We start from the raw sequence: 27130 nt of genomic DNA on the forward strand, positions 1-27130 counted from the left end.
ATAGAAAAGTAGCATCAACAATGTAGCTCAAACAAGAATAGATACAAAGTTATTACTAATCATTCTTGAAAATATTAAAAATATTTACTAATTAGGGTAAGATGATAACATGATGATCAGTGGGATTTTGTGTAATGTGTGTTTGTGTTTTCAGAATGGATTTTCCTTTCATGATCCTTTATTTGGTATCCAAAACAATGACATGTGTTGTACATGAAAACATGATCCATTTAAAACAGAAACCAACAAAACCTTCTAAAACCGCCAGGCTTCTTGTATTTGGCTTGCTGTTTCGTTGATGTACTTACAGCCTCAGGAGGAGGAGGAGGAGGAGGCAATGTGTCTTGCGTGGGCTGTGTCTCGGTTTCATTTGCCGGAGCCTCAAGTTTATTGGGTGGTGGCTTCAAATTTGGATCTTTATACTCAACTCCATAGTCCATTGTCAACAGATGGATGCCTGTCTTCACTAGCATCTTCATGAGTACTCCAATTTCAATGTTCCCACATAAATATACCATCTCGGTTGGTGCATCTATGGTAAATGACACACCTGAAACGAAACCCACGAATCAAGGAAAAAAAAACTAAAACATTTTTCCAAAAATTTGTTGATGATCTAGAGAAAATTTGTGGACCTTGGATGGTCTTCAAAGCTCCTATGATTCTCTTATCCCAACCTTCTTCTAATGTGTTTAGTTCGAATCTGTATCTCTGCAAAAGCCAAAAACATAACACATTTTTTTTAAATTTAAAAGCCATTACGTAGTGTTGCAAGTAGTGAAAAGAAGAGAAGTTGTGAGATATATAAAACCATGAAGTGATTATTTGGTTTCCGGGTTCCTTCTGGATTCTCTTCATATCCATAATCCATTCTGTAGAGCATAGTGCAAGTTCTCGCTTTATATAATTTCTTAATGAAGACCAAAGGATCGACTTTGCCATGTAAATACATCAACGTTACATCAACTTCGCCATGTAAATTCACCAACATACTGTTTGGTACGACACTAGTGGAGACGGCTAAACCTATCGATCATGTTTTGAGAATAACAATAAAGCGTTAATAAGTCTTCTCTCAAAATCTTGTGCCTTGATTAATAAGAAGATCCTTAAGAGTGAAAGAGGCTTACCTTCAATGTCCTGAAATATTTTAGTCCAAATCTTTTGCCAACCTTGGAGTCCAGTTTTGACAAGCAAAACACAAGACTGTTCATAAAGTTACGCAGTAGCATTAGAGGAGAGGACAAAGATCATGAAATATTATAGACAATTTCTTGGGAAAGAAGTTAAAACAAAAACAAGATAAAGAAACAAAGAATTATCACCAGTGGAGGAGCCTGCATCGCTTCTGAGTTTCAAGAAATGTTTTTTTTTTTTGTTTGCACATTGGAACTTACTAAATAATCCATCGGAACATAAATCCATTGGAACAACTTACGCTATACGAGCATCGCTTCTATGATTCTAGTTTCCTTGCTTACATGTATGTATATTTTTACTTCCATAATGGACTTTTCATAAAGATTTACTGCCTTAACTGTTAGAATTTAGTTTAGAAATCCCAAATAAAATCAAGAATTAGAAATATCCATAAATTATAAATGGACCAATACAAACAGAACGTGATTTTTTTTTTAAATTGTGAAATTCAGCAAAAAATAATGAAATAGTAAAAGTAAACGAGTATCCCAAAAAAAAAAAATATATATATATATATATATATATTCACAAAGGCCCTGGTGGCTGTAATGCAGATTCTGGCAATGTGTTTTGCTTTAGATTTTGTTTGATTGTTGCCACTTCCAACCTGTGTCTCCTCTTCAGCTTTTCCATTTTCTTCTTTAGCTTCTCGTTTTGTTCTTCTACTTCGCTGAACTTTTCCTGCAACCAAATATATTCACAGTGGGAGCCCAAAACTCAGATAACAATGTCACACTAACACACCAACGATTCATCGATTCAAAATATGAAAATCTCGTTTGTTACCTCAGCAGCTGATGCTGATTGCTCGGCTTCTCTGAGTCTAACAAGAACTTCTCCAGCCGTATGAACAGCTTCAGCAGTATTCCTTAGTTGAATCTTGAGGCTTAGGTTCTCCTTCTTCAACAAATCTCTTTCTCTTTCTCTTTCTACTCGGAGTGCTGAGAGCTCAGTAGCAAGTGATTTAGCGAAACGAGAACCGCAACCTTTTTTGCCAGCCTTTGCTACTGCCTTCTTCAACTCTGTTATCCATTCCACTGTTGCTTTATGCCTTGAGCCTAAGTCGTTGTACTTCTCCTGTAGCTCTGTGTAGTGTTCAACAAACCTGGCATGACCAAGAACAGCTCTTTGAAGTGCGTCCTCTAACTCCTCAGCAGATAGTTTCTCTTGTTTAAGCTCTGCTTCAGCTTTCTCTGCGCGCCTGCGTTGCGTTTCAATCTCAACTCTGAGTTCATCGGTCAATGATATCCACTCGCTCTCCATTTCTGTGCACCTAAGCTGTTCTTCCTCGATATCTTTTTCAGCATTCTTGTTGCGTAGTTGAAACGAACGGGCCAGCAAAGATGATCTCAATTCGTTGGTGGACATTGTTACAGGTTTCTGCAATTTGCTTTTCAGATCCTCAATTTCTTTGAGTAACGCCTCCTTCTCGCCAATACCAAAGTTTGTCTTTTGGGAGTCGTCATCTGGGATTTGTTTTACTTCATATTTTTCAATGATGGCTTCTGCTTGGTCACGCTCAACAACATCATTACAGCTGAGAAGCTGCAAAACCATGAAATTGGGATATATGCTTACAATAAGCACTCAGATCCTTTTCACTATACATAATTCTCACACAGTAAATAAGACAACAACCAAACCTGATTTTTGTTCGCTGATGGAGATTGTTTTGCATTACTTGCTCCAACAAGTTCTTCTTTTTCATTCTCACTTTGAAGTTTGTGTTGCTCTACCTGAAGAAGAAAAAATAGTAACCAGACTTGCTTAGCCATATGTGATGATCAAATTTTCAATAGACATAAGAGATAGAAAATTGGTTTACCAGGCGTGTTAGCTGCTCAATCTTGGCTGCTTGCTCTGTGCACAAATTTTCAAGCTCCTGGTGCTTCTCAATAACCCCTTGCATTTGATGATATCCATCCTGGTTCACAACGAATCCAACAATGTTAGCTTCGGGATAGCTGTAGTTTTTATTGCTATCCATAAACATGCTTTATGTCACTCGATATACTTACTCCCTCAACTACACTTGATAATTTAGAGCTGCCAAGAACAGTACAGTTGTTCTCAGAAGGCTGTCTGCAGGAAGGACAGAGTGATGACAGCGTTAGTCGATCATCCTGCAGTATCTCTGTGGAAGGTTGCATGGTCAGGTTATCAGTAGACAAGGAAACTGAGCATCGGTTTGATGCAAGGTTAAGCGGATTTTCAATAATATCCAAGCCTCTCCGCAGACTTGCAGCTAGAGATTCTGTAGAACCTGTGAATATATTGCTTCCGCGTAAAGATGCCCTGATATGTTGGCTCTCTCCAAGACACGCGGATTTTATGCCCTGCGCCATGCTTTTTTGATTCCTGAGACATGATGAAGAAAGAGCTATGCTCTTCCTTAGAGAGTCTCTGATTTTAGGAGACTCTGATAGGATTGGTTCTTGCAAGATTAAGGATTGACGGCAAGGATTTATTGATATGCTGTTTTCCGATGCAAATCTCTTTATTCTGGATTCCTCAGTTGATTTATCTATTGTTGTTGCAGCAATGTCGTCATTGTATTCTCTGAATTCATCCAAATCTTTATCTTCACCTTCTATTTCTTCTGAAAAGATCTCATCATCATCCATTAGCTCTGATTCGCCGAATGCTGTAACAAAGGAAGAGCTGACTGACTCTCTACTGACAGGGAGCTTCTTTAGTTTCTTACTGAATGAGCCACGGAAGGACTTGATCTGCTGATGCAATTCCTTCACATCATCCTCATCAACTGTGATCTCTTCCTCGTCATTATCAATTTTTGGCAGCATCAAAGAGCGGTTAAGACTAACTCTTAGTTGATTCAAACTTTCACGTGCATTCTTTGCTCCAAAATGATCATTTTTACTCCCAACAGAATGACAAGCATCAGCTTTGGCTCTTTGAAGTTCGTCCTGCAAAACAAATAAATATTTGAATGAAAAGAACGAAAAGGGGGAAAGGGTTGGTGGAAGAGGAGATTAAACCTTCAGAAGACGAATCTGGTCACTCAAATCATTCACATCTTCTTCTGATATCTCATTTATCAGTGGTTTGTTTCCCATGGATTTAGCTCGTTCACCAAATCGAAGGGTGCTCATTGTTCTTTTTGTGTTTCTGCGTAACACAAACAAACTCTATTAGAACACACGATCTGGGTTTCCTCTCATTTTCTCTGTACATGTCATTATATTGATTGAATCTTTATACTTGGTACCATCAGGCAGCAATGTTTATATTTAACTAATAAGTGGTAACAAGGTGAAGAAAATACTTGTCGCTCGGAAAAATGTTGCACAGGATAGTGAGTTTTGAATTGCCACCAAGCGATTCTTGCAATAAATGCGTCAAGCACGAGGTTTTATGAAGACTGCGGTCAGATATTCCAGGGTGGACGTTTTTCGCCAGTGCATCTACAACATGTCTGCACCAACAGTAAGAGTGACAATGTTAGCAGATCACTAAGTTGTTCATTTTTGTTGTCTTTTTTTTTTTTTAAAACTAATTTCTTAGTTGAGACCTACGAGAGTAACACAGGGAGTTCATAAAGTTATACCCGAGCTCCGAAAGAGACTTCTTCAAGAATTTCTCTTCCTCCAAACAATGTTTAGTAGCATCACGTTCATTTGTTCCCGCTCCAGCAAGATCAACAAGGTTGATCCTGCTCGTTCTGGTGGTGTTGAAACACCTTGATGTAGCTCCCTGTGCGCAGATTATATTTGATCAATTGTTCATCAGATTTGAATACGCAAGAAAATCGAAAATTAAATATACCTTCTTCCAAGACTCGACAATGAAAGATAGTATGACATGTGATCGAGAACTTTGAAAACTTGTGCTAGTTGCTCCAACTTTTCTGCTTGAAAGTCCCTGAAAATCAAAACAGAGTCAACACCAATGAAGCTGAATACCAGTGTGCAAAAGCATATAGCAGTTTCAAACTAGTGAAACAATATACATAGTATTCATAACTTTATCATTTGAAGCTGACATCATACCTTCATCAGAATTTGAGCTACATCCTCGTAGCTATCTACATATGCCTCAGTCAAGTTCTCCACATAAATACCATTCTTTGCATCATCCTTAATCTGCCATATGAGACAATAAACAATAAAAATTTTACACTCAGCAAGATTAACATATAGAAAGAAAACTGTAGATTAGGGAAGTCATACCTTAAGGTTTCTCTGGGTTTGGTCAATCAAATCACTGATTTGTCCATTGTATATCTGAGGAAAACATTAAGCAATATAATTTAGGAAATCCTAGAAGCAGGTTTTTCTCAAAAAAAGAATATCTCATATGTGTTTAGCAAATGCACCTCGAGAAAGGAACAGCGGCACTGATAATTTACTTCTTTTCCTTCTGACTTCATCTTTTCCTAATTATTGGCGAAAGTGTGATGACCTTTGATGAACCAGATACCATAGAGTCTCATCACCTAACACAAGCTTTTAGTAAGAGTAAGAAGCATAACTTACTCTCTCGATTTCAGAAAACAACATCTGAAAGATTCGAGGCGCGAGTCCTTGCTCGCCTTTAGGAGATGGATCCTCAAGCATCGAACCTGCAGGACCCCACATTGTGTAGGTCTTGCCGCTTCCATTCTAAAAATCACAAATCAATGCAAAAATAGTGGATATTTTCAACGTCTTATGGTGATAATTTGGTCTCCATAGCTCCACAAAAAGCATAATCTTTTCAGTACCTGTCCATATGATAGCACACTAGTGTTGTAACCTGATAATGCATCACAAACCAGAGGAACACCTATTTGCTGAAATACATCGTCCTGGCATCAACAAGTAAAGAATTTTAAAACAGATTCGGCTTCTGAGAATTGTTTAAATAAAAAACAAAAGTTATATGTGAGTGAGAGAGAAACGGAACCTGATTATGAATTGAGTCGAGAATCGAATCGAATGTAAATTGGCGATCCCTAACACAATATGAATCTTCGGAAACTTTTTTCACTGTCCAGCAATACTCTTTTGTAGGTCTAATCCTCACCACAACCTTGATATAAAACTTAATTAGACACCAGGCCAGAATTAGGAAAGATCCAAAGTCTCTTAATTTCCTCGAGCAAGGATTCTCCCAAAAATAGAAACAAATTGTACCTTTACATGTGGATTCGAGGCTTCTTCTACTTCACTGCGAGTTTTCATTGCCGTTATCCCCCTTCGCTGATATATTTTGTGTTCAAATTCCACAGAAACAAAACGCAAACCCAGCAAAAAATTAGATGAACCCCACAATTCAAAATCAAACAAGAGTAAGAAACTTCGAAATGGGATTTTCACGTACCCGAGAAGCTGACACTTGACCTCGGCGATTGGGAGTATCAATCTGATCCCTGAAAGCCGGTGATTTAGAAACAGATTTTTTTCCAGGAATATGGATGTTTGGATCGAGAGGAGGAGCGTTTTCGATGTCGGGTTTGGAGGATCTAGGGTTCGAGTTTGGTTTCAAGTGTGCGGATACGGATTTGGGAAGGAAACTCCATTTTGAGTCTGCCATGGCTCCTCCAAATGACACAGATCGTGAGAGAGAGAGAGAGAGTGAGAAAGAGAGAGAGACAAGAGATTCAAAATTTGAAGGAGAGGGAAAGACTGAGCAAAATGATAAGTTTTGTTTGCTTTTTTTTTATTTCTTTTCTTTTTAAATGACGAAACTGATTTTTCGATCCGGATCTTTACCCCACTCGACCGTTGTAGGATTTTCCTTTTGAATTCACGATACTTAAATTGAAATTTACATTTTTGAATTCATTGTTACAGACTTTCTAGGAGTGGATAAAGTTAAATCCTTTGATTGATTAAGATAATTTGAAGTTCTAAACTTTTCAATTTGAAAAAGAGGTGAACTAGTGAAATATAAAGTTTGTTTTTTTTTTCAGGTATATACTATTTTCAAGACTCTTCCTAAATTAAATTTTTATGTAAAAGAAAAAACCCAGATATCTATAAGTCTCTATATAGATAAGCTAGAATGATGATGCTTTTAGCTTTCTTTTATCTGAATGTTAGACTTTCAATACAATAAACATGAAGACAACAAATGTAACTAAACGTCTTTGAAGAAGAAGATGTATAGAACATAAGAAAGCAAACTTATTGTTACATGTTCCCAAGCTGAGAATCAGGAACTGGAAGTAAAAGAAAAAGACAATGTTCGAGGAACTGGAGTGCACTTGAGTGGATGAACCATGGTCAGATTCATACCTTTAAAAGTCTCTTCCATGTTGACTTTATCTCCACTAATTCTCCAGTCAAAACACTGCACCATCACTCCTATAGCAGTTCCTACAAATATATAAGCTAGATTTACTCCAGGACATCCTCTCCTTCCACTACCAAAAGGAATATACTTGAGTGTTTGCTCTTTCTCCTCTTCTTTCCCTGATCTTGAAGATGATGTACTCAGAAGAAACCTCTCTGGCTTAAACTCGTCAGGATCTTCCCAAGAATCAGCGTCTCTCATCACAGCATAAGCGTTAATAACCAGTATTGTCTTCTCCGGTATGTGAAACCCTTTGATCTCACATCTTTCTTGGAACGTCCTTACCACGAGAGGCGATGGTGGATGCAATCTCAGTGCTTCTTTGATCACCGCTTGCAAATAAGGAAGGTTTGGTATATCTGTTTCTTGAATCAATCTTGATTTCCCTACAACCGAATCGATTTCTTCTCTCAGTCTCTCAAGAACTTTAGCGTTGTTAATGATCTCAGCCATTGCCCACTGTGTTGTTTGCACCGACGTATCACTGCCTCCAACGAAAAGCTCCTGCAATGAGCAAGACTCAAAACATTTATAAAGTAATTTTTCGTTTTGATACAAATGGACGATATATAATGAGTGGGAGCATTTACCACGAAGAAGGATTTGATATGATTCCTAGTGATCTTATACTCTGCGTTTTTGTCTTCATAAGCAGCCAACAAAACATCCATCATATCAGTACCTTGATGCTCCTCGTCACGCAGATTCTCCTTGTGTTCCACAAGAATCCTCTCAAGCAGCTCATCGAATCTGTTGGAAACACTCATTATATCCTTCTTGAAAAGTGGGATCCGGAGCTTCTCAAGTGGTCTGCGCAGTATAGCAGCCAAGAACATCTTCTTGGTAAAGGCATATGTTTCATCAACCAAGCCCCTGACTTTCTCTGCCTCACCATTCTCCTCAGAAAAACTCCTTCCCATACTCATCCTGCACAAGGTGATGTTCGTAAGCTTCATCATTTCCTTACTGATCTCAACGCTCTCCGTCTTCCTCGCCTTATCAAGAACTCTGCTGTAAAACCGATGTAGCTCTTGAGCACGGATACCTCGTGACCTCTCGAGCGACTGTGGTCGGAGAAGCTTAGTGGCCATGAGCTTCTTGATGAACTTCCAGTAATCTCCATAGGGAGCGTTGATGACGCCAAAAGATCCAAACACGAGGGACTCATCGATCGCAGAAACACCGCGAGAGGAAACGTTCACGTCTTGGGACCTGAAGATCTCGTGGGCCATTGAGGCAGAGGAAACGAGAATGATGGGGACATTGAAGATCTTGATATGGAGGAGAGGTCCATACTTGGTGGAGAGTTTCTGAAGAGACTTGTGGGTCAGAGTAGAGAGGAGATGGTGAAGATGACCGATTAGCGGGAGGGAAGGAGGACTTGGAGGTAGATCACAACCTTGTGAGTCCTTTGGTTTCTTGAAGAAGAGAGAGTAACAGAGGAGTGAGAAGAAGCATAGGAGGATGAGGATGAAAGTTTGCTGAAAGTCAACGCTGATTATTGCTGCCATTATCTCTCAATGTGAAGAAGAACATTATCAAGAATCTGCTCATATAAAGTATGACCAACCATGCTTTGTTTCTTACTTTATTACTTAGAATAATGCTTTCTTTTTAGAAGAACGTGAAATAGTTGGACAGCTATAATCTTTTTTTTATGTTAGTAATTTATTATCTACACTCAGATCAAGGAAACTACACCTGCGTATTGATTACCAATAAGACTCATGAGTTAGCTAATCTCTACTTAACTAACTATTAGAACAAGCTCATAGTGATCACCACCAAAGACCACCTAAAACCTTTCTAGCTAGTTTAATACATAAATGATTCGCAGTTTCTGATAACTTAAATGTTAAATCAAAGCAGAAATCTCCTTCTTTTCTCTTTCACTCCATCAACAGAATAATCCATAAACCCTATATAAAAACGAAAGATTCAAAGTCACATACACCATCCTTAGGATCTAACAAACTAGAATTCCTTGGAGGATCAAGACAACTAGGTTTCAAGCAAGTATGACATGCAAACACCGCCCAAGGCAACGACCAAGATTCCACACTGATTATAAAATATTTATGTATTAACAGGTGCATGTGACATCTCCAAGTCCGGAACTAGGATTCTGCAGATTCAAAGTTAAAAATTGTGGGGTTCGAGCAACAGGAATGCACTGAAGGGGATGAGCCATAGTCAAGACCAGTGCTCTTGGAGCTTCTTCCATGTTAACCTTATCTCCTTTGATTTTCCAGTCAAAGCACTGCACCATCACTCCTATTGCGATCCCTACAAATATATAAGCTAGATTTGATCCAGGACAGCCTCTCCTCCCGCTGCCAAAAGGAATGTACTTAAGTGTGTGGTCTCTCTCGTCTTCTATTCCTGATCTTGAAGAAGCTAGAAACCTCTCTGGCTTAAACTCATTAGGATCTTCCCAAGAATCAGGGTCTCTCATCACAGCGTAAGCATTAACAACAAGTGGCGTGTTCTCCGGTACATAAAATCCTTTGATCCTACACCCTTCTCGGGAGGTTCTTGTAAAGAGAGCTCCTGGAGGATGCAATCTCAGTCCTTCCTTAACAATCGCTTGCAAATAAGGGAGGTTTGGTAGATCCGTTTCTTGAACCAACCTTGTTTTCCCAACAACAGAATCGATTTCTTCTCTCAGTTTATCAAGAACGTTAGGGTTGTTATTGATCTCTGCCATTGTCCACTGTGTTGCATGTCTTGAAGTGTCAGTGCCTGCAATGAAAAGATCCTGCAAATAGCAAAAGTTTCTCAGACAGAACTTAATAGTGTTCCTTTTGGATTCTAGACGAAATGAGTCAAAACATTTACCACAAACAAGGACTTGATGTGGTTCCTACTGAACTTATACTCTGCGTTTTCGTCTCGGTGAGCTACCAACAACTCGTCCATCAAATCCGTATCTTGATATTTGCTCAGTTTCTCTTCGTGTTCCTCAAGAATCCTCTCCAGCACCCGTCGAATCCGCAAGAAACACCCATTATCTCATTGTTGAACAGTGAGATTGCGAGCTTCTTAAGGGGCCTATGCAACAAGTTTGCCACAAAAATCTTCATTGTCAAGGCAGTCGACTCGGTCACCATGTCCCTGACTCTCTCCGCCTCACCATTCTCCTCATAACAACTCCTTCCCATGATCATCTTGCAGATGATGTTGTTCGTGAGCTTCATTGCTTCTTTACTAATCTCAACGCTCTCATTCTTCGTTGCCTTATCGAGCAGGCTCATGTAAAACCGTTCTAGCTCATCTGCACGGATGCCTCGTGACCGCTCGAGTGCCTGCGGTCCTAGCAGCTTCGTGAACATAAGCTTCTTCATGAACTTCCAATAATCTCCATAAGGAGCGGTGAAAAATCCAGAAGAACCAACCAAGAGGGACTCATCAATCGGGGGATTTCCACGAAAGGAGATGTTGGCATCGTGCAGCCTGAAGATATCGTAGGCCACTGAAGCAGAGGAAACAAAGAGTACTGGAAAACTGAAGATGCTAAGATGGAGGAGAGGCCCATACTTGAAGGAAAGTTTCTGTAAGGACTTGTGGGTTAGAGGAGAGAGAAGAAGGTGAAGATGACCGATGATGGGAAGAGAAGGAGGGCTCGGAGGCTAATCGAATCCATTCTTTGGTTTCTTGAAGAAGCGGGAGTAACAGATGAGTGAAAAGAGGCATATGATGATTAAGATGAAACAGTTTTGAAAGTTAACAGTGGTCATCACTGCCATTGTTGCTCAAAGACTCAAAGTGAAGAGGCATTATGAAACAGAGTATCCTCTTGTACAAAGAAACGTAAATACTGCAAATGAAGTGTTTTTATGTAATAAAATATGTTAGGATCAGAAGTTCCTTGGGACACTTGTGATCATAAGAAGCATTCGATAGCTGAATAAAGAATCTTTAACCTCCACGGTGACAACTGAGGTTCCACGTGGATCTTATGAGCATTGAACCAAATATTTTAATCACAGGTGCAATCATACCTCAAAGCTTCTATGAAAAATGCTCCTGGGGGAGAAAAAGTTGCAAAAACCAAATATCAAGAAACACACTTGGGATAATCCAAGCTAGCAAGAGAAGAAGAAAGCTTACGCAGTGTTACTATTCACCGAGCTGATTGACAGCTTTCAACGAATATGTCATGAAGTTATGGTCTCCAACGATGTGTTTTGCTTAGATGCCGCTGCAGTAGATGAGCTGCTTAATCCTCTGATGAAACCATCTCATCCTGCTTAGGTCTTTTTGGAAAATGGAGTCTTTGTAAGAAACCTGGAAAAAAAAGGAGATACACCCTCTCAAGTGAAACAGAGAAGTAAAATAATTATTATATAAAAAAATACTGAATTAATGGCTTAGGTAGAGAAATCACCATGACATCCTCGTCCAGTCCTGTCCTCGTCCTCCAACTGCCATCCATCGCATTTGCCGAACTTTTTGAATTGGTTTGATTGGTTTTCCTCCTCGTCTCTTTTGTGAGGCTGCATCTTCAAAGAACCGGTTTCTTTAACTTCAATAATATGCAAAACTATTTCCCTACTTCCACATCTTCTTCTTCTTCATTGTCTTTTCGTATACATACAATAGTTTCACCAAACATATGTATAGCTTTAAACAATTGCTGATCGTTCATAATAAGGTATGGTAAGACTGTTGAAAGTGATGAAGTAGAGAGATCCAAGATTTTAGTTGTCCTCAAATCTTAATATAATTGTATCCCATAATTTAGTGAATACCAATTAGTGTTCTTTGCTTAAGGTGTTAACCAATTAAGTAACTAGGTTTCTTTTTCTTTTTGTTCATAGAAAGGTTCCAATAACCTATAACCTTAGTCCCATTATTAAACCCTTAACATACACTGTCTATTAACCGAGATCCCAAACTTTGACAAAACACAATCTATTGCTCACCTTCTAAGCCGTAAACTACATACCGAAACATATGTACACGAAAAACAGCAGAATCAGATCAGGCTAAAACAAAGAAAGCTTATAACCTTCGTCCTATTTAATAAACCATCAACATTGACAATCTATCAACCCTAGGTCCCAGACTGTGACAACAAATTCTCTAGTTCTTCTTCTAATCCATAAACGGATACACAATCTACAAGATCGGGCTAAAACAAATAAAAGCTTGTTACTTTTCAGTTTATCTTAGTTGAATCACGTGGCTCAGGTTCTCTGCAATAGCATTTCTGATCCTCCTTGACCCAGTAAAGGCTTCTCCTTCAAACCGCCTCATCTCCTCCTCACCTTCTTCATCTTTACTCATCTCACCATTATCACCAGCAACACCATTCACCCAATCCTCCGGCAAATCATCATCTCCAGAATCCACAAGAAAGTTATGCAACAAGCAGCCCGTAGTAACGACAAAAGGCAGAAACTCGATTGTCTCTGGCTTCCATTTCCTATCAAGAATCTGCCACCGAGCTCGAACTTTAGCAAATGCAATCTCAACATTACGCAATGCAGTGTGAACCACATTGTTGAATTCAGCACGAGACGATTCTAAGCTGTCTTCTTCCTCGTTTGAATTATAAGGAATCACAAGCCATGGCAATAGCGGAAGACAAGAATCTCCAAGAACGTAAGGAGGCACCGATATTCCGTTCACAAGTTTGCACGGAGATCCATTCAAAAAGCTTCCAGATTCCGATTCCGTTTCTTCTGCAATCGAGAAAAGCTTCGTTTGCCGGAAAATGGCTTCTGGTTTCATCGTGCTTGGCCACCCAGCAGAGATATCTGAGAATCTGCCACTGGAATCAACCAATGCTTGAACAATCACTGACCCTTTTGACCCAAGAAGCTTCCCATCTACCTCGAATCTCCCGAAACCCAACACACCGCAGCAATTCGGGAGCAATCGAGGCGAAAAATCAGGTTTGGGATCATCGATTTTCCCTAACTTCTCACTGATGAGCTTACAGACGGTGAAGAAAGCGCGGGAAGCGTCGGGGATGGAGTCGAACCCGAATCGGAGAACGAGAGATTTGTAGGAAGCGTTGTGAGCGAGACGGAAGATTGCAGCGGCGAGGGAGGATGAAGGAAGCGACGGAGGAGAATCGGAAGGTGAAAGGATGGAGAGTAGATGGAGGAAAGTGGATTTCGACATTCGGAAACAAAGATACCAGCGAGGATCGTCGTCTTCGACGGCGGAGATTAAGAAGCGGTGGAACCACGTGGAAGCGGAGGTGGAAGGTGAAGGAGGAGCGATTGGGAGAGATGAGAGGAGTGATTCGAGGCGGAGAGATTGAGATGGAGGGAGGAAGAGATCGTTGGTTTCGAGAAAGGAGCGTGTCACGGCGGCGGCGGCAGAGAGACGGCGAAACAGTGGCTCATTCAGACGAACTGGTACATTTGTTGGGTTTCTGTCGGATTTTCGTTTTTTGGAATTCACGACGGTTGAAATCAGCGCAGGCGAGTTTCCGGAGTTCTTGGTGGCGGACGATTTCCCGGCGCCGGCGACCATAGCTTTTCCGATGGGATCAAGTGAAGTAATTAGGTTTTTTTTTCCAGCAAAATTGAAGTACTCTAATTTCAAAATGGATTGAAATATTGTTTTTCTTTTTTTGGAAAAACCCCGAATTGCCCCTAGGAAGCCTAAAAAATTTCAGTTTCGTCCCTCATAAACTTACTGCTCTCTCGAATCGAACTGTGTGAGCTTTTTCTTCTAATCCTTGGATTTTGCTTCTTTTCGGGGTCGCGTCTCAATTAATTTGATTCTTCAGTCGCAGAGATGGAAGCTCTCTACGCCAAGCTCTACGACAAATACACCAAACTCAAGGTTTGATCTTCCGTTTATATTTTCATTTTAATTTCTGGGTTATTTCGTATTTTGCGTTTCTGGGTTTCGATTTGACTGCTCTCATTTCGATCTCTTCATTTTTCTCCAGAAGAGTAAATTTTCCGAAATCGATGAGGTTAATAGGGAACAAGAAGAGAAGTTCCTCAACTTTGTTTCAGGTAACCCAAAATTTCGAACTATCGTTTTCGGAAAAGCTCTTACTTTTGCTCCGTGCTTGAAGTTTAAATCTCATCAGATGTGTAGTTAGGCTAGATTGCAAATTACAATGCACATTTTGGTTAGGCAGTAAAGCATCGATGCGACTATGAATCCTAAACTGCCCAAAATCAAGTGCACAAACTCTGGAATAGTTTCAATTTGGAATTATAGAAAAATTGGGTTTCTTCTTTTGTTGTTTATTGCCTACAAAATTGGAGACTTTCAAGTGTTTGAAGACGTTCTTAGTCTGTCTTTCTCACTTTTGTGCTTTTGCAGCCTCAGAAGACCTAACGCAGCATTTGAAAAGTGAAAACAAGAATTTGCAGGGTCTCGTGGAGAATTTGATGAATGAGATAGCTTCAATCAGGCATGTACCCCATATTAGTATCTTAATCTTCCCTGACATGCTTATGGAGCTGGTTGTGTTTGAAGAAGTTGTAGCCTTGTGAATGTAACCATAGCAATCTTATTCCACAGATCCACCTGGGAAGAGGAGCGTCTGGAGTATCAGAAGTGTCTTGCCGAAGAAGAACAAAAGAGTAAGAAGCAATTCTAATGATTGTTGCTCCTCTACTTGCATATCATGGAATGTTATTGACGATAGTTGTTTCTAGGAATAATGAACTGGAATTGGAGAGTGTTCTTGAGCCTTTCTTGTTTTCTGCATCAAGTTGGTTTGTCCTTTTACTAATTATATGAGATGTTTACAGTCAGGGCACTTTCCGAAGAAGTTGGCAAGCTAAAAGAGCTGATCCAAGAGGGAGATCCTCACAACTCCAAGAGAGATCAAAGTGGAAGAAAACAAGAGAGAAAGACTCCCGAATCTTCTCAAGTTACTACGAGAAGCATGAGAAAACGTAGCAGACAATCAGAAGATATGGTAGAAACAGACATGGTATCACCTCGAAGTAGCATACGTCATAAATCTACGGTATAAAAAACTACCTTGCATCCTTTCAGTTCTGAGCTGGATGTTGCGCATCTTTCCTTCTCACACACACACACACACACACACCCAGTGAGTCATCAAACCTTTTTTACTAATACTCTTTGTTGCTTTTTGTTTCAAGGAAACTCTCTTGGTTTCTCAACCACAATGCTCCAAAACAACCGACGATGGATCAATTAATTCTGCTGGTCGTACATTTCAAGCTCTTAGCGAACACTTGCTAGGAATGAAATTATCAATTAATAACGAAGAAGAACGAGCCTGTATTATAGCCTTGCATCCATCAAGCGGTAATTTCTTTTGGCATAAAGTTATGTCACTGTATGTTTCTCCGGGTCGTTTTCGAGTAAAAACATTCTTTTTCCTATCATTTACTATAATTTGAAAGATGGTCCAACTAACAGTTTTTAGATCATCGGCCACCAGAAAAGCTCTGATTTTGAATCTTTTTCCATGACTTTTGACCATAACAGGTTTATCATTCAGCTTAACTTGGGTAAATAACTCAACTGGTGAAGAATCTGAGCTGCTCTACAAGGTTGTATCGTTGGGGACATACGAAAGAGTGGCGCCGAAATGGATGAGACACGTGATAAAGTTCAGCACAAGTATGTGTCCTGTCTTCTTCGAAAGAGTCTCTCGAGTCGTTAAGCTTCAAAGATGATCGATGTGTACGTCTCCTTCCCTTATCTTGCGTCGTCATCTTTGATGGGGCTTCTTAGTTTGATGTTTCTCAATCGGGTAAAATAGTTAGCGAGGTTATCATGTATCTATAGAAGTGTCTCTCTCTCTTTAACTCTGGCATTGATTTGTCCTTCGCTCTTCCACACTCTTTGATCTATTGTGCATTTTGTGTGATTGAACACTTTAATAGCCAGTATATATAGGCATCATCACAATTTGTTTCCAGTAATTTCCAAACCGGATGAAGCGTCAGGATCTTGGAGATCGAGAGACTATTATATAGATCTCTTTTTTTGTGGAAAATGATATGGAAAAAATGTTATCAAAAGAATGTATCTGTTTTGGCCTTTTGTGATGTGAATATTCATTGATCTTACAGAACATGATAACATCAATTAGTCCAAACTTCTAATCAATAAAAAAATTCCAATTCACATTCTTTCTAACAACAATCCACATGTAGAACGGAAATGTCCTGGATTTCCTTTCTTATCACAAGACAAGTTACTTGTTACGTTTCCTCTTTCATGATTTTTTGAAAACAATATTGATCGATCATTGGAGAAAGCAACTAGCCGTTACATAAGTAGGTGAATTTCATTTCAAATGCACCAAAAATTTAGGTTATTCCTTTTTGGGTTATTGCTTTCAGAGCGACGTCGTTTCTTCTCTTGTACACGTTTTATAATCCAGACCCACGTCTCTCTCTCTCTCTCTCCGGAAGAAGAGAAGTAGAACGTTCTTTATCTCTCTCTCTTCTTCTACTTTGAGCGAAAGCATTTCAATTTCAGAAATTTCGACTGTCGTGTTATTGGTCTGTCAATTTTGAAGCCCAAAAGGGATGGCGGCGGTAAATGGGTACCAAGGAAATACTCCGGCGGAGACAACGCCGGCAGCCACCGGATCGAAGCAACCTGCTCCTCCGTCTAAGACCGTCGATAGCCAATCCGTTCTCAAAAGGTTCTTTCTTTTCTACCTTTTTCCCGATCTTAGGGTATTTCGCCTCCGATTAAATGAATTTCTTTTAGCCTTCGATTTGATTTCTCTTTGTTGATAGATTTCATGTTTCTTTAGGTAGATTAGATTAGCATATGGCTCTATACGCATAATCCATTCCTTGTGGTCGACATGTTTATACACATCATTTCTTTAAAAGGAAACGACAGATCCCAAACTGATTGTGACTTGTCTTGTTCTCTTCTGGATTTTATGGTTTTTCTCCTTGTCTACCAAACTTTTTGCTAGAAAACGATGCATTCATCTGTACACATAACATTGCACGATGGTTTTCCTCATGTTGATTCTTAATCAGATCTCAGTAACTTTTATCTACTCTTTCTTTGCTCAAGCTTTGATTCCTTTTTTCTTTTCCTCTTTAGTTAAGCAAATTCAGGAGTTTACTAATGCATTGTTTGTCCTTAAACACAGGCTGCAATCTGAACTAATGGGCTTGATGGTGAGCTACTTTTTCATTTCCTATGTAAAGAAAAGATTCAAAAGTGGACCTATTGATATATAAGCTGAACACTTATCTAATCCAACGCTCATGTTTATCAGATGGGAGGTGATCCGGGGATATCGGCTTTCCCAGAGGAAGACAACATTTTCTGCTGGAAAGGAACAATCACAGGAAGCAAAGATACTGTGTTTGAAGGAACTGAGTACAGGCTTTCACTCTCTTTCTCTAACGATTATCCTTTCAAACCTCCCAAGGTTAAGTTTGAGACATGCTGCTTCCATCCCAATGTGGATCTCTATGGCAATATTTGCTTGGACATTCTTCAGGTACAAAACATTCGTTTGCTTCTCTATCTGTTTGCTACGGTTAATGCTACCTTATATCAGAGAAGCAGTACTTAAAAACATGATCTTTTTCACATTCTTTGTAGGATAAATGGTCATCCGCTTACGATGTGAGGACGATATTACTCTCAATTCAAAGCCTTCTCGGAGGTAATTATTGAGTTTTCTTATGAATCTCTCTGTTAGTTTGATCGGATATCTGACTTTCCTGTTTCTTATTGTCTTTGGTTGATCAGAACCGAACATCAGCTCACCATTGAACAATCAAGCAGCTCAGCTTTGGAGCAACCAAGAAGGTAATTTTAAAATAGCAGTAATCAGACTACACATCTCTGGGTTTCTCCTTTTTTTTTATTTAATAATGAATGTTCTTCTAATGTCTGTCTTTGGTTTGCTGCTGTACAGAGTATAGGAAGATGGTTAAGAAGCTCTACAAGCCTTTGAACGCATGATTCTCAAACGCCTATGTAACTGATTAAATCTCCCCTGAATGGATCAGCCATAGTATGATTTTCCAGAAGAAATAGTTGCTGCATTGTATCATGTCTCTTTTACTTTGTAATCTCACTCAATTTGAGCCAATATTATTAGCAATTAAAAAATTCTACTATCACAAATCTTCCCTCCTCGCTACCAAAACCAATATCTTGCATACAAAGCAGATCAAAAACTCTTTGTTCCAATCATTAGAAATAAAAGTAACAGTGATTTGAAGAGGAAGAAATATCTGAACCTTCCTCAAAGCCCATTAGTTGATGTTTGACCTAAATATAAACAAATGGGCCTTAGGATGTATCGTCTTTTGGGCCTAACTTATGAAACGACGCCGCTTTGTTCATACCCTGATCGTACATCCATGAAACCTTGAAAGTTAAAAACCCGCCGGAGTCTCACTCTCCCAAAGGTTAGAGAAGCATTTTCCATTGTTCAGTGTTTAAAAAGTTGAACAATCTCTCACTGCACTTCTCTCGCGAGCTCAGATCTCTGATCTTACTGCTTTTCTCTTCTCCATAGTGTTAATCAACTAAACGGATATGTCGATCTCCGCTCAAAATCCGGATATTTCCGGCGATAGGCAATCTGGGCAAGATGTTCGTACTCAGAACGGTACTCTTCTTCTCTCCCTCACTTTCTTATTTCGTCTCTTTGCATTTCCCCATTTCTCTTCATACGAATCTATTCTCTTTGTTTTCATCCGAACTTTGGTGTTCGATCTCTAGGGTTTTTTTTCCTTGTTTTTGTTTTGACATGTACTGGTATGTAACTCGTATTTGATGAATCTGTTTACAGTGATGGCTTGCCAAGCTGTTGCAAATATTGTTAAAACCTCACTTGGTCCCGTCGGACTCGACAAGGTATGCACATTTGATTCGAATACTTTACGACTGTTTGAGATTTATTGGTTTTCGATTTGCATCGGAGTTCTATAGATTCTGCTAGACTCTGTTTTTGTTTCTTAGATCAGTATGTATCTCGGCAGCATTTTCTTGTTTTATTCTTAATCTACTTGATGGGAACTTGCTTTATTCTCGTGCCGAGTTCGGTCAATCTTGCTTCATGCTGTGTTGGCTTGTTTTTTCAGATGTTGGTAGATGATATTGGTGATGTGACCATTACAAATGACGGTGCTACTATTCTTAGGATGCTGGAGGTCGAACACCCAGCTGCTAAGGTAATTGATACATACTTATCATCGTTTATGCGTGTGTTATATGAATTATTAGTTACCCTGATCTCTGTTTGTCTGCATTTTGCTGTGGTAGGTTCTTGTCGAATTAGCTGAACTCCAGGATAGAGAAGTTGGTGATGGAACTACATCTGTTGTTATTGTAGCTGCTGAGTTACTGAAGGTACTTTTGTCTATGGTTTTTGTTTTTCTAGAGTTATGGATATTTTTCGCATGTTAATTGCTTGATGATTAATGGTCTTGTGCATATATTTGCAGAGGGCGAATGATTTGGTCAGGAACAAAATACATCCGACATCAATAATCAGTGGATACAGGGTAAGTTGCGATCTATGGTTTCTTATATAGTGACCTTGCATTACAGAAGTGTTTCCAGTGTGTTCATAATCTCTGTTACTGTTGACAGCTAGCAATGAGAGAAGCGTGCAAATACATAGAAGAGAAGTTGGTGACCAAGGTTAGTACTGTTGTGGTGGTCTCTATTTTCGCCTCTGAGCATCTTCTTTCTGAATGAATATACACCATTTGAGAAAAAATTGATTTATGTGGTCAATTCTATATGGCCCTCTCTGTATACAAATTTTTGTGTCAGTATAATTGGGTAAGTTCTCCATAGTGGCTGTCTCTCCCCTTTCAGTTATTTACTTATTTTTTGCGTTCTATAGGTTGAAAAGCTTGGGAAAGTTCCATTGATAAACTGTGCTAAAACCAGCATGTCCTCCAAACTGATTTCGGGTGACAGCGACTTCTTTGCCAATTTGGTATGCTTCCTGATCTCCTTACTTGGCAATCACTTGGAAGTAAAGAGCATTAGTTATTAAACCACTAGTGGTACAAATTTTTGTTAATAATTCGTATATCTACTTTAAGTCCTTCTAGCTTTTTCTATTAGGTCTGGGATCCATTGATATTCTCTTGAAATAATACTCTGAATATTCGTCTGGCTGACGTGTTATAATCACATTTTTCTTGAAGGTTGTGGAAGCCGTTCTGTCAGTAAAAATGACAAATCAGCGGGGGGAGATAAAATACCCTATTAAGGTCTGTTTATGGTCCTCAGACAAAGTTTCAAACATTAGGTCTGGAGTGAGGATGATATTTTTATGCTTAAACACATCTGCTTACCACGTTTTAGGGCATCAATATTCTGAAAGCTCATGGACAAAGTGCAAAAGACAGCTATTTGTTGAATGGATATGCACTCAATACTGGTCGTGCTGCCCAAGGGATGCCATTACGAGTGTCTCCAGCAAAGATTGCTTGCCTTGACTTCAATCTGCAGAAGACAAAAATGCAGCTAGGTGTCCAGGTTGTTGTTAACGATCCACGAGAACTTGAAAAGATCCGTCAAAGGTAATTTTCTCAGTTGTACATTTTTCCCTCAGTTTCTTTTATTCTGAGTACTTGTTACAAATGTGGATCGATTTGTTCTCTTGACATTTAAATTTGCATTTCTCCACGGGGTGTATGAGATAGAGAGAGCTTAAGATATCTGGCTCTATTGTACACTTGTACTGCTGATGTTATCCATGTTTCATACAGATTTTTGTATGTTTCTGAATATTTGTTGTTACAGAGAAGCTGACATGACAAAAGAGCGGATAGAGAAACTTCTTAAAGCTGGGGCCAATGTGATTCTGACCACGAAGGGGATTGACGACATGGCGCTTAAAGTGAGATTGAACACCAAAATTTCTCTCTCTTTCCTGGCACACATCAGTTTGTATAGTATTCGAGTATCTGTGGACTCTCATTTCTTTTGCTTTTAATTCAGTACTTTGTAGAGGCAGGAGCTATTGCTGTTAGGCGTGTGCGAAAAGAAGACATGCGCCATGTTGCCAAGGCAACAGGAGCAACCCTGGTGCTTCATCAGCTATGCTTTTTTAATACTAAATGCAGGAAAACCAAGTTGCCAAACTAAATTTAACTAATATCTTTGTTATTTGTTTTAGGTCACCACTTTTGCTGACATGGAGGGCGAAGAAACATTTGATCCGGCACACCTTGGATCCGCAGATGAGGTTGTGGAGGAGAGAATCGCAGATGATGATGTTGTATTGATAAAAGGAACGAAAACGAGCAGTGCGGTATGTCATCTACTCTCGGCATGCTTAATTGTTGACACTTCTATATTATAGAAATCAGTCTTAAATATATCGATTGAAGTTGTTCCCGAAAGTTTTTTAAGGTTATCACACAGCGTTTGGTCTATCTTTGTCATGACGTCATGAGCTTTTTGTCTGTTAGGTCTCCTTGATCTTAAGAGGTGCAAATGACTACATGCTTGATGAGATGGAGAGAGCACTGCACGACGCTTTATGTATTGTCAAGAGGACCCTCGAGTCCAACACGGTAACATCCTTTTGCTGCTTGTTAGAGACTCTCCTTGCATTTGGTAATGAACAATGAATATCAGATTTCTGGATTAAGACACTCTGTTTCTTGTCAAACAGGTGGTCGCAGGTGGAGGTGCAGTTGAATCAGCATTGTCTGTGTATCTGGAGCACCTTGCTACAACATTGGGCTCTCGCGAACAATTAGCAATTGCTGAATTTGCGGATGCGCTATTGATTATTCCAAAGGTGCGACCTACAATCCTTATTTCATCATTAAAAAAAAGTCTGTTTTTTGTTCTCGTCTTATTATCCAACGATTTTCATCATATTCTCAGGTGCTTGCAGTAAATGCTGCTAAGGATGCAACCGAGTTGGTAGCTAAACTAAGAGCATACCACCACACCGCACAAACCAAGGCTGATAAGAAGCACTATTCAAGGTAATTAGCAATATTACTGTTTGTGTGTATTTTTCCCCTTGAGGTTTCGTTTGAGAATGTTGTGTTCTCATCGGCTTTATGTTGGGATAAACGCAAATGCAGCATGGGACTTGACCTCGTAAATGGTATCGTCCGTAACAATTTGGAAGCTGGAGTGATCGAACCGGCTATGAGCAAAGTGAAAATTATCCAGGTGAAGCACTTGAACTTGTTTTTCTCACATGAACTTGATTTTTTTATAACATCAGGTGATGTCTTGAATTCTAAAGGAGCTTTGTTTTGTGACCAGTTTGCAACAGAGGCAGCCATAACAATTCTGCGAATTGACGACATGATCAAACTGGTGAAGGATGAGGGCCAAGGAGATGAGTAAGCAAAGGCTCAGCTGTCTTATCTTTATCCTTAGTGTGTGTTTTTTGTCCGCATTTTCTGAACCCACCGGCTCTTTTAGCTTCTTTTTTTTGCGCTGTAACACATTATAGCCTCTGAAACAGCAGTTTCTGTTTTTTTTTTGTTGTTTCTACTCTCTCGTTTTTCACTTTTTGCTCTTTAAAAATATTTTATTATGTATTCAGTGTCCTGCCTTGGCCCCTTAAGACTTGATTCCCTTGCCTTTTAACGACTACATCCCTTTCTTTTTTGATAAACCGTATTTTACTTAACAAAACATGAGGAGAAGAAACAAATAAATAATAGGATCAATGTGTCCTATCCTGTTCATCGCTCCATGAAGACATTCAGCAATAATAAAGTAAATAGAAGTCATAAAACAATAGGACTTGATAAAAGAAATGAAAATGAGTTATTGATGATTAGGTTGCAATTCCATACCAAAAGCTAACCAAGGATAGTTGGGATGATCGGGTTTATCTCTATATCTTCCACTAAGTAATGGAGGACAAACAGAATTAGGATCACACGATGTCTAAATGTCACACTATCTATATGAAATGGGAATAAATGGGACTAGAGGGGTAAGAACCCACTGGGATAAGCAATATCTCAAGTTCAATCAATTTATTTGATTTCCATATGTACGAAGATTTGAAACATTATTTACCTCCGCTACCATTGTAAGCAGCTTCCTCGTCACCACCATCAGATTCGCTCTCCTCATCATCTTCATAGCTCTCATCATCTTCGGAGTCATGAAGTGGATTAATAGGTTCGTCATCTGATCCAAAAAAAAAATTAATAAATTGACGACCAAAAGACCACACATATCTAGAAATCCACTACACCAACGAAAACAAAGATTGACCAGAAACATTAAGCAACAAAAACAAATATCAACGAGACATGGGTCTATTACCTCCACCATTAGCACTAGCTTTATCCTTGGGGATAGTACACTGTATCAGCTTTGCTAGTTTGAAGATAGTACAATGTATCTCTGTCATTCTCTGCAAATGCTAGTTTGGTGATTGTGAATCAGCCATCTTCTGCTTTTTGTCAACATTTTATGTATTCGATGTCCTGCCTTGGTGCATCTTTAACTGCTACAGGGTCTATTTCTGTTTTACAAACCGTAATTTAGTTAACAACTCATGAGGAGAAGAAACAAATAAATAAAAGATCCTACAATATTTACCCTTAGCTACATGCGCCTAAAAAAAAATCAAACTATACATTCTAAATCTGTGCACAATTTATTCATAAGGTATGGTTCGAACACTATGCGATGAAGCCACCAACAATGCAGAGCCAATGCTGGAGCCATCTTCCATGGCCTTGACCACTACGTGTTGTGCCACGTTGTCTCCCAATATATCTCTCAAAGCTTCGTCCATGTATTCTCTAAACATCTTGTAATTCGAATAGAGACCTCCTTCTACTGCCACCACCGTTCTTCTCATCGTCTGCTTATCGCTTTTCCTTCTACCTCCTCCGCTCCCATCTCTCCCTACCTTCTTCAAGATTCCTGCAATTCCTGCTGCTGCTAGCCTAGCCGCTCTTCGTGTAACCACATCGCATATCTTCACTACAAGTTTCCTCACCTTCAATGGCACTTTCGATACCTGTGGTTATGAACCAGAAAGAAAACCAAGATCAATGCCTCTTTCGTTAAGTCCATGAGATTTAGAGGTATCATCATTCATCATTTGTCTTTGATGATTGTTGAACAAAGCAAGACTTCACCCCTAAATGTTTCAAGATTCTTGCTACTTCTTGTAAATCGGGTGTGTCATCTTCATGCATTGCTGAGACAGAATTTGTTCTGTGAATGGAGTAAAGATTAAATTTAGAAATGTATAGATAAACTGAACAGATACAGAAGAAGACACAAAAGGAAATGTACCTTAGAACGAAAGGCGTCGATAAAATGGATGGGATGGGTCCAAAGATGTCCGACTCTTGCGACATACGGAGAATTACTCTACGAACAATGTCTCCCAGATACATCCCTCCTATCATCTTCTCAAATCCCTATATCAAAAACACCCACCAATTGATCTTCACTGCTCATTGATTACCTGATAATAAACCTTGAAAACAGGATAAAACGAACAGAAAAAACAAAGGGAAGTTAGCAAAACATTACCATGTCATTTGAATTAAGACTCTCTGCATCCAACTCAATGTCATATGAAGTTCTTGGCAGACGAGACGACCAAAAGTTTCCCCATTCCATGTTGACCACCTAACAAATAAGACCAAAGCATTGTAAGAATAAGATAAAATATTTTTATATCAAACCGATAGGGGAATCTAAAACTTTGATGGCAGATTTTCTTACCATGCTTCCAGAAGTTGTGCGCGGATTTTGACACTTGATTATGGCATTAGTTCGTTCAAGGTAACAGGCATTACTTCCTGTTCCAAAGACAACAGCTGCAATCGTGTCTGCGTCATGATAATGTCCAAAGGATAAGGCCCCAACTGTATCATTCACCTGCTCCAACGGTGATGTGAAACTAATATTAGAACCAAACAATGAGATATGCAATGCCAATCCCCATGCCTAAGGAGAATTTTTGTGGACGGAATATGAAACAAAAGCAGAACTTTCAAAGGAAAGGTTATGATTTTTATTGCAGTAACAAAAAGCACTTACAAGAGCTGCAACGTGTATATTTAGCCCTCTCTTGTTCAACGCTCCTTGAAGACATTCAGCAATGTCTTCCCCAGCCTAAAAGTAATAGGAACAATGTGTCAAGAACATAAGCTAAATGGTTAACTTTGCATTGTTGGTTTCCAAAAACCGAACTCAAAAATGCTAGAAGATGATCAAATTGTGCGTCAGAAAATTATAATTTATTCTAATTCCATCACAGTATGAAATGATATAATGCAGCCGTAGAATTAACAGGCGTCTTGAACTAACCATTTCACTAATTGCAAAACCTTTGGTCCATTTGATGAGAACTCCTGAAGAGAGAGACGTTTGTTTGACCGGGAAAGAAAAAGTAAACGCAAGTTCCCTTTTTACATCTCGTGACGAAATGGATTCGTGTCCTTCTTTTTCAATAAACCTCTGCAAGGATGATGCGAGAAAGTCAAAGAGAACCTACAAAATCAAGTAAAACAGTGAGCATTTTGAGATTCTGGTTATTATAAACGGAGCACTGTTGGTGAAAAAAAAAAAAAGCATTGTTATTACCTCGCTGGTGCTATTCAACAAAGATGCCGGTATGCAATGTCGTTCAACATCTTGAACATGAAGAGATGATCTTTGGCCACCCAAATAAACCCTTATTATCCTAAAGTAAGAGCCTCCAAGATGAAGTGCATAATAAGTTCCTCTCTCGCTCCTGAGATAGATAAAAACAGGTTTCACACAATTACAGCAAAAGAGGCTTTAACAATGTGACAATCAAGCAACACAACAAAAGAAAAAAAACTTCAAATCTCACCCATTGGGAAGATCATCGACGAAAGTGAGGAGCATTTTAAGCTTAGAACCTCCTTCAGAGACCAAACCAGCTTGCATTTCCACAGCTATAGCATCCACCATCTGCCTCAACCTTCCCAAAGGCGTCTCACAAGATTCCTCCAAATCCTTGAGTATCCCCACCACTCTTCTCCACTTCCTCCGACGTTTCATCCTCCGTCTCACCATCACCGTCGCCACCGAACAAGCCAGCACCGCCGCGGCTGCCGTCAACATCACCAACACCCTCCCCATTCTAATGTCAATACTCAATACACCTCAAGCAAAGCCAAGCGTGTCCGTACGAAGGAGGCAGTTTATAAGGTCTAAAAATCAGAGGGCACGAAATGCAAAATCAGAAGCTTTATATGACCGATTCAGAAAAAACCCCATTTTTACGATTCCTTTCTCCTCGCGCCTTTTCCGTTACCACAGATTAAAACGAAACAAGAGAAAATCAAACCGCCCCAGCAAAAAGCGCCATTTTTTTTTAAATTATCTCTGTGACCCTCGATTCTTCCGAATGTTCCTCCGGACAACAATCTCCGGCGAAGTTATTTCCTTCCGGCGACAAATATCGAGCGAGGGAGATAAATTTTATGGATTTTGGAAGGCAATCAGATTAATGGAAATATTAATGAAATACTCTTATTTGTTTGTTGCATTTATATACTGAAATTATACTTCTATCGCAATTTACATAATGTTCTTCAAAACAGTTTGAGTAATTTAGTTTGTTAATAAAAAAAATTTGCATTATTTCTTTTTAAAACAATTTGTAATTGGTTTTTGCAAACTGAAACGTACAAGCGTAAGTTGCATAATTTTCTTCGAAAATAAT

General features: G+C 39.2%; 9 protein-coding genes across 10 annotated transcripts; 3 read left to right on the forward strand and 6 right to left on the reverse strand.

Moving 5' to 3' along the window:
- Positions 1-230: 230 nt before the first annotated feature.
- Positions 231-1343, reverse strand: LOC18024900. The gene is made up of 5 exons (XM_024159236.1): positions 1326-1343; positions 1121-1206; positions 812-971; positions 636-711; positions 231-550 (listed from the first exon to the last, which is right to left on the reverse strand). The coding sequence occupies exons 1-5, from the start codon at positions 1341-1343 to the stop codon at positions 231-233; spliced, it is 660 nt and encodes a 219-aa protein (XP_024015004.1).
- Positions 1344-1959: 616 nt separating this feature from the next.
- Positions 1960-6753, reverse strand: LOC18024901 (kinesin-like protein KIN-12F). The gene is made up of 16 exons (XM_024159457.1): positions 6523-6753; positions 6336-6401; positions 6106-6231; positions 5924-6007; positions 5697-5822; positions 5537-5596; positions 5391-5444; positions 5211-5303; positions 4987-5082; positions 4769-4914; positions 4487-4636; positions 4200-4329; positions 3219-4127; positions 3026-3124; positions 2844-2936; positions 1960-2745 (listed from the first exon to the last, which is right to left on the reverse strand). The coding sequence occupies exons 1-16, from the start codon at positions 6733-6735 to the stop codon at positions 1960-1962; spliced, it is 3231 nt and encodes a 1076-aa protein (XP_024015225.1). The 5' UTR covers positions 6736-6753.
- A 603-nt stretch (positions 6754-7356) lies between these two features.
- On the reverse strand, positions 7357-9008 carry LOC18024902 (cytochrome P450 705A22). The gene is made up of 2 exons (XM_006406357.2): positions 8088-9008; positions 7357-8001 (listed from the first exon to the last, which is right to left on the reverse strand). The coding sequence occupies exons 1-2, from the start codon at positions 9006-9008 to the stop codon at positions 7357-7359; spliced, it is 1566 nt and encodes a 521-aa protein (XP_006406420.1).
- Positions 9009-9419: 411 nt separating this feature from the next.
- Positions 9420-11249, reverse strand: LOC18025211 (cytochrome P450 705A22). The gene is given in 3 exon segments (XM_024159409.1): positions 9420-10255; positions 10336-10491; positions 10494-11249. Coding segments are annotated over 3 exon segments (1581 nt in total). The 5' UTR covers positions 11244-11249; the 3' UTR covers positions 9420-9580.
- A 60-nt stretch (positions 11250-11309) lies between these two features.
- On the reverse strand, positions 11310-14021 carry LOC112088920 (protein ALP1-like). 2 transcript variants are annotated; one of them, XR_002900769.1, is made up of 4 exons: positions 12656-14021; positions 11885-11993; positions 11608-11784; positions 11310-11523 (listed from the first exon to the last, which is right to left on the reverse strand). XR_002900769.1 is itself a non-coding variant. In XM_024159410.1 (2 exons), exon 1 carries the CDS (start codon positions 13984-13986, stop codon positions 12664-12666), a length of 1323 nt encoding a protein of 440 aa, XP_024015178.1. In that variant the 5' UTR covers positions 13987-14021; the 3' UTR covers positions 11859-11993; positions 12656-12663. The 2 variants fall into 2 exon arrangements, 1 of the variants encoding a protein (XP_024015178.1); XM_024159410.1 differs by lacking the exons at positions 11310-11523; positions 11608-11784 and having other exon boundaries at positions 11859-11993.
- A 152-nt stretch (positions 14022-14173) lies between these two features.
- LOC18025212 (golgin subfamily A member 6-like protein 22) lies at positions 14174-16435 on the forward strand. The gene is made up of 7 exons (XM_024159750.1): positions 14174-14301; positions 14411-14480; positions 14797-14887; positions 14998-15059; positions 15231-15451; positions 15591-15759; positions 15943-16435. The coding sequence occupies exons 1-7, from the start codon at positions 14254-14256 to the stop codon at positions 16131-16133; spliced, it is 852 nt and encodes a 283-aa protein (XP_024015518.1). The 5' UTR covers positions 14174-14253; the 3' UTR covers positions 16134-16435.
- Positions 16436-16839: 404 nt separating this feature from the next.
- Positions 16840-18571, forward strand: LOC18025213 (ubiquitin-conjugating enzyme E2 19). Its single transcript, XM_006406360.2, has 6 exons — positions 16840-17113; positions 17582-17609; positions 17711-17938; positions 18043-18106; positions 18193-18252; positions 18362-18571. The coding sequence occupies exons 1-6, from the start codon at positions 16995-16997 to the stop codon at positions 18406-18408; spliced, it is 546 nt and encodes a 181-aa protein (XP_006406423.1). The 5' UTR covers positions 16840-16994; the 3' UTR covers positions 18409-18571.
- A 267-nt stretch (positions 18572-18838) lies between these two features.
- LOC18025214 (T-complex protein 1 subunit alpha) lies at positions 18839-23037 on the forward strand. Its single transcript, XM_006406361.2, has 17 exons — positions 18839-19063; positions 19247-19311; positions 19539-19628; positions 19720-19806; positions 19902-19961; positions 20050-20100; positions 20309-20404; positions 20619-20684; positions 20779-20996; positions 21220-21316; positions 21418-21504; positions 21596-21730; positions 21891-21995; positions 22097-22225; positions 22315-22418; positions 22521-22611; positions 22708-23037. Exons 1-17 carry the CDS (start codon positions 18991-18993, stop codon positions 22789-22791), a joined length of 1638 nt encoding a protein of 545 aa, XP_006406424.1. The 5' UTR covers positions 18839-18990; the 3' UTR covers positions 22792-23037.
- Positions 23038-24066: 1029 nt separating this feature from the next.
- Positions 24067-26672, reverse strand: LOC18025215 (hexokinase-4). The gene is made up of 9 exons (XM_006406362.2): positions 26273-26672; positions 26020-26170; positions 25744-25926; positions 25474-25548; positions 25156-25311; positions 24961-25059; positions 24718-24845; positions 24558-24636; positions 24067-24436 (listed from the first exon to the last, which is right to left on the reverse strand). Exons 1-9 carry the CDS (start codon positions 26542-26544, stop codon positions 24068-24070), a joined length of 1512 nt encoding a protein of 503 aa, XP_006406425.1. The 5' UTR covers positions 26545-26672; the 3' UTR covers position 24067.
- Positions 26673-27130: the final 458 nt, after the last annotated feature.

The sequence above is a fragment of the Eutrema salsugineum genome, unplaced genomic scaffold, assembly GCF_000478725.1.
Source record: "Eutrema salsugineum unplaced genomic scaffold, Eutsalg1_0 scaffold_13, whole genome shotgun sequence".
Taxonomy (NCBI): domain Eukaryota; kingdom Viridiplantae; phylum Streptophyta; class Magnoliopsida; order Brassicales; family Brassicaceae; genus Eutrema; species Eutrema salsugineum.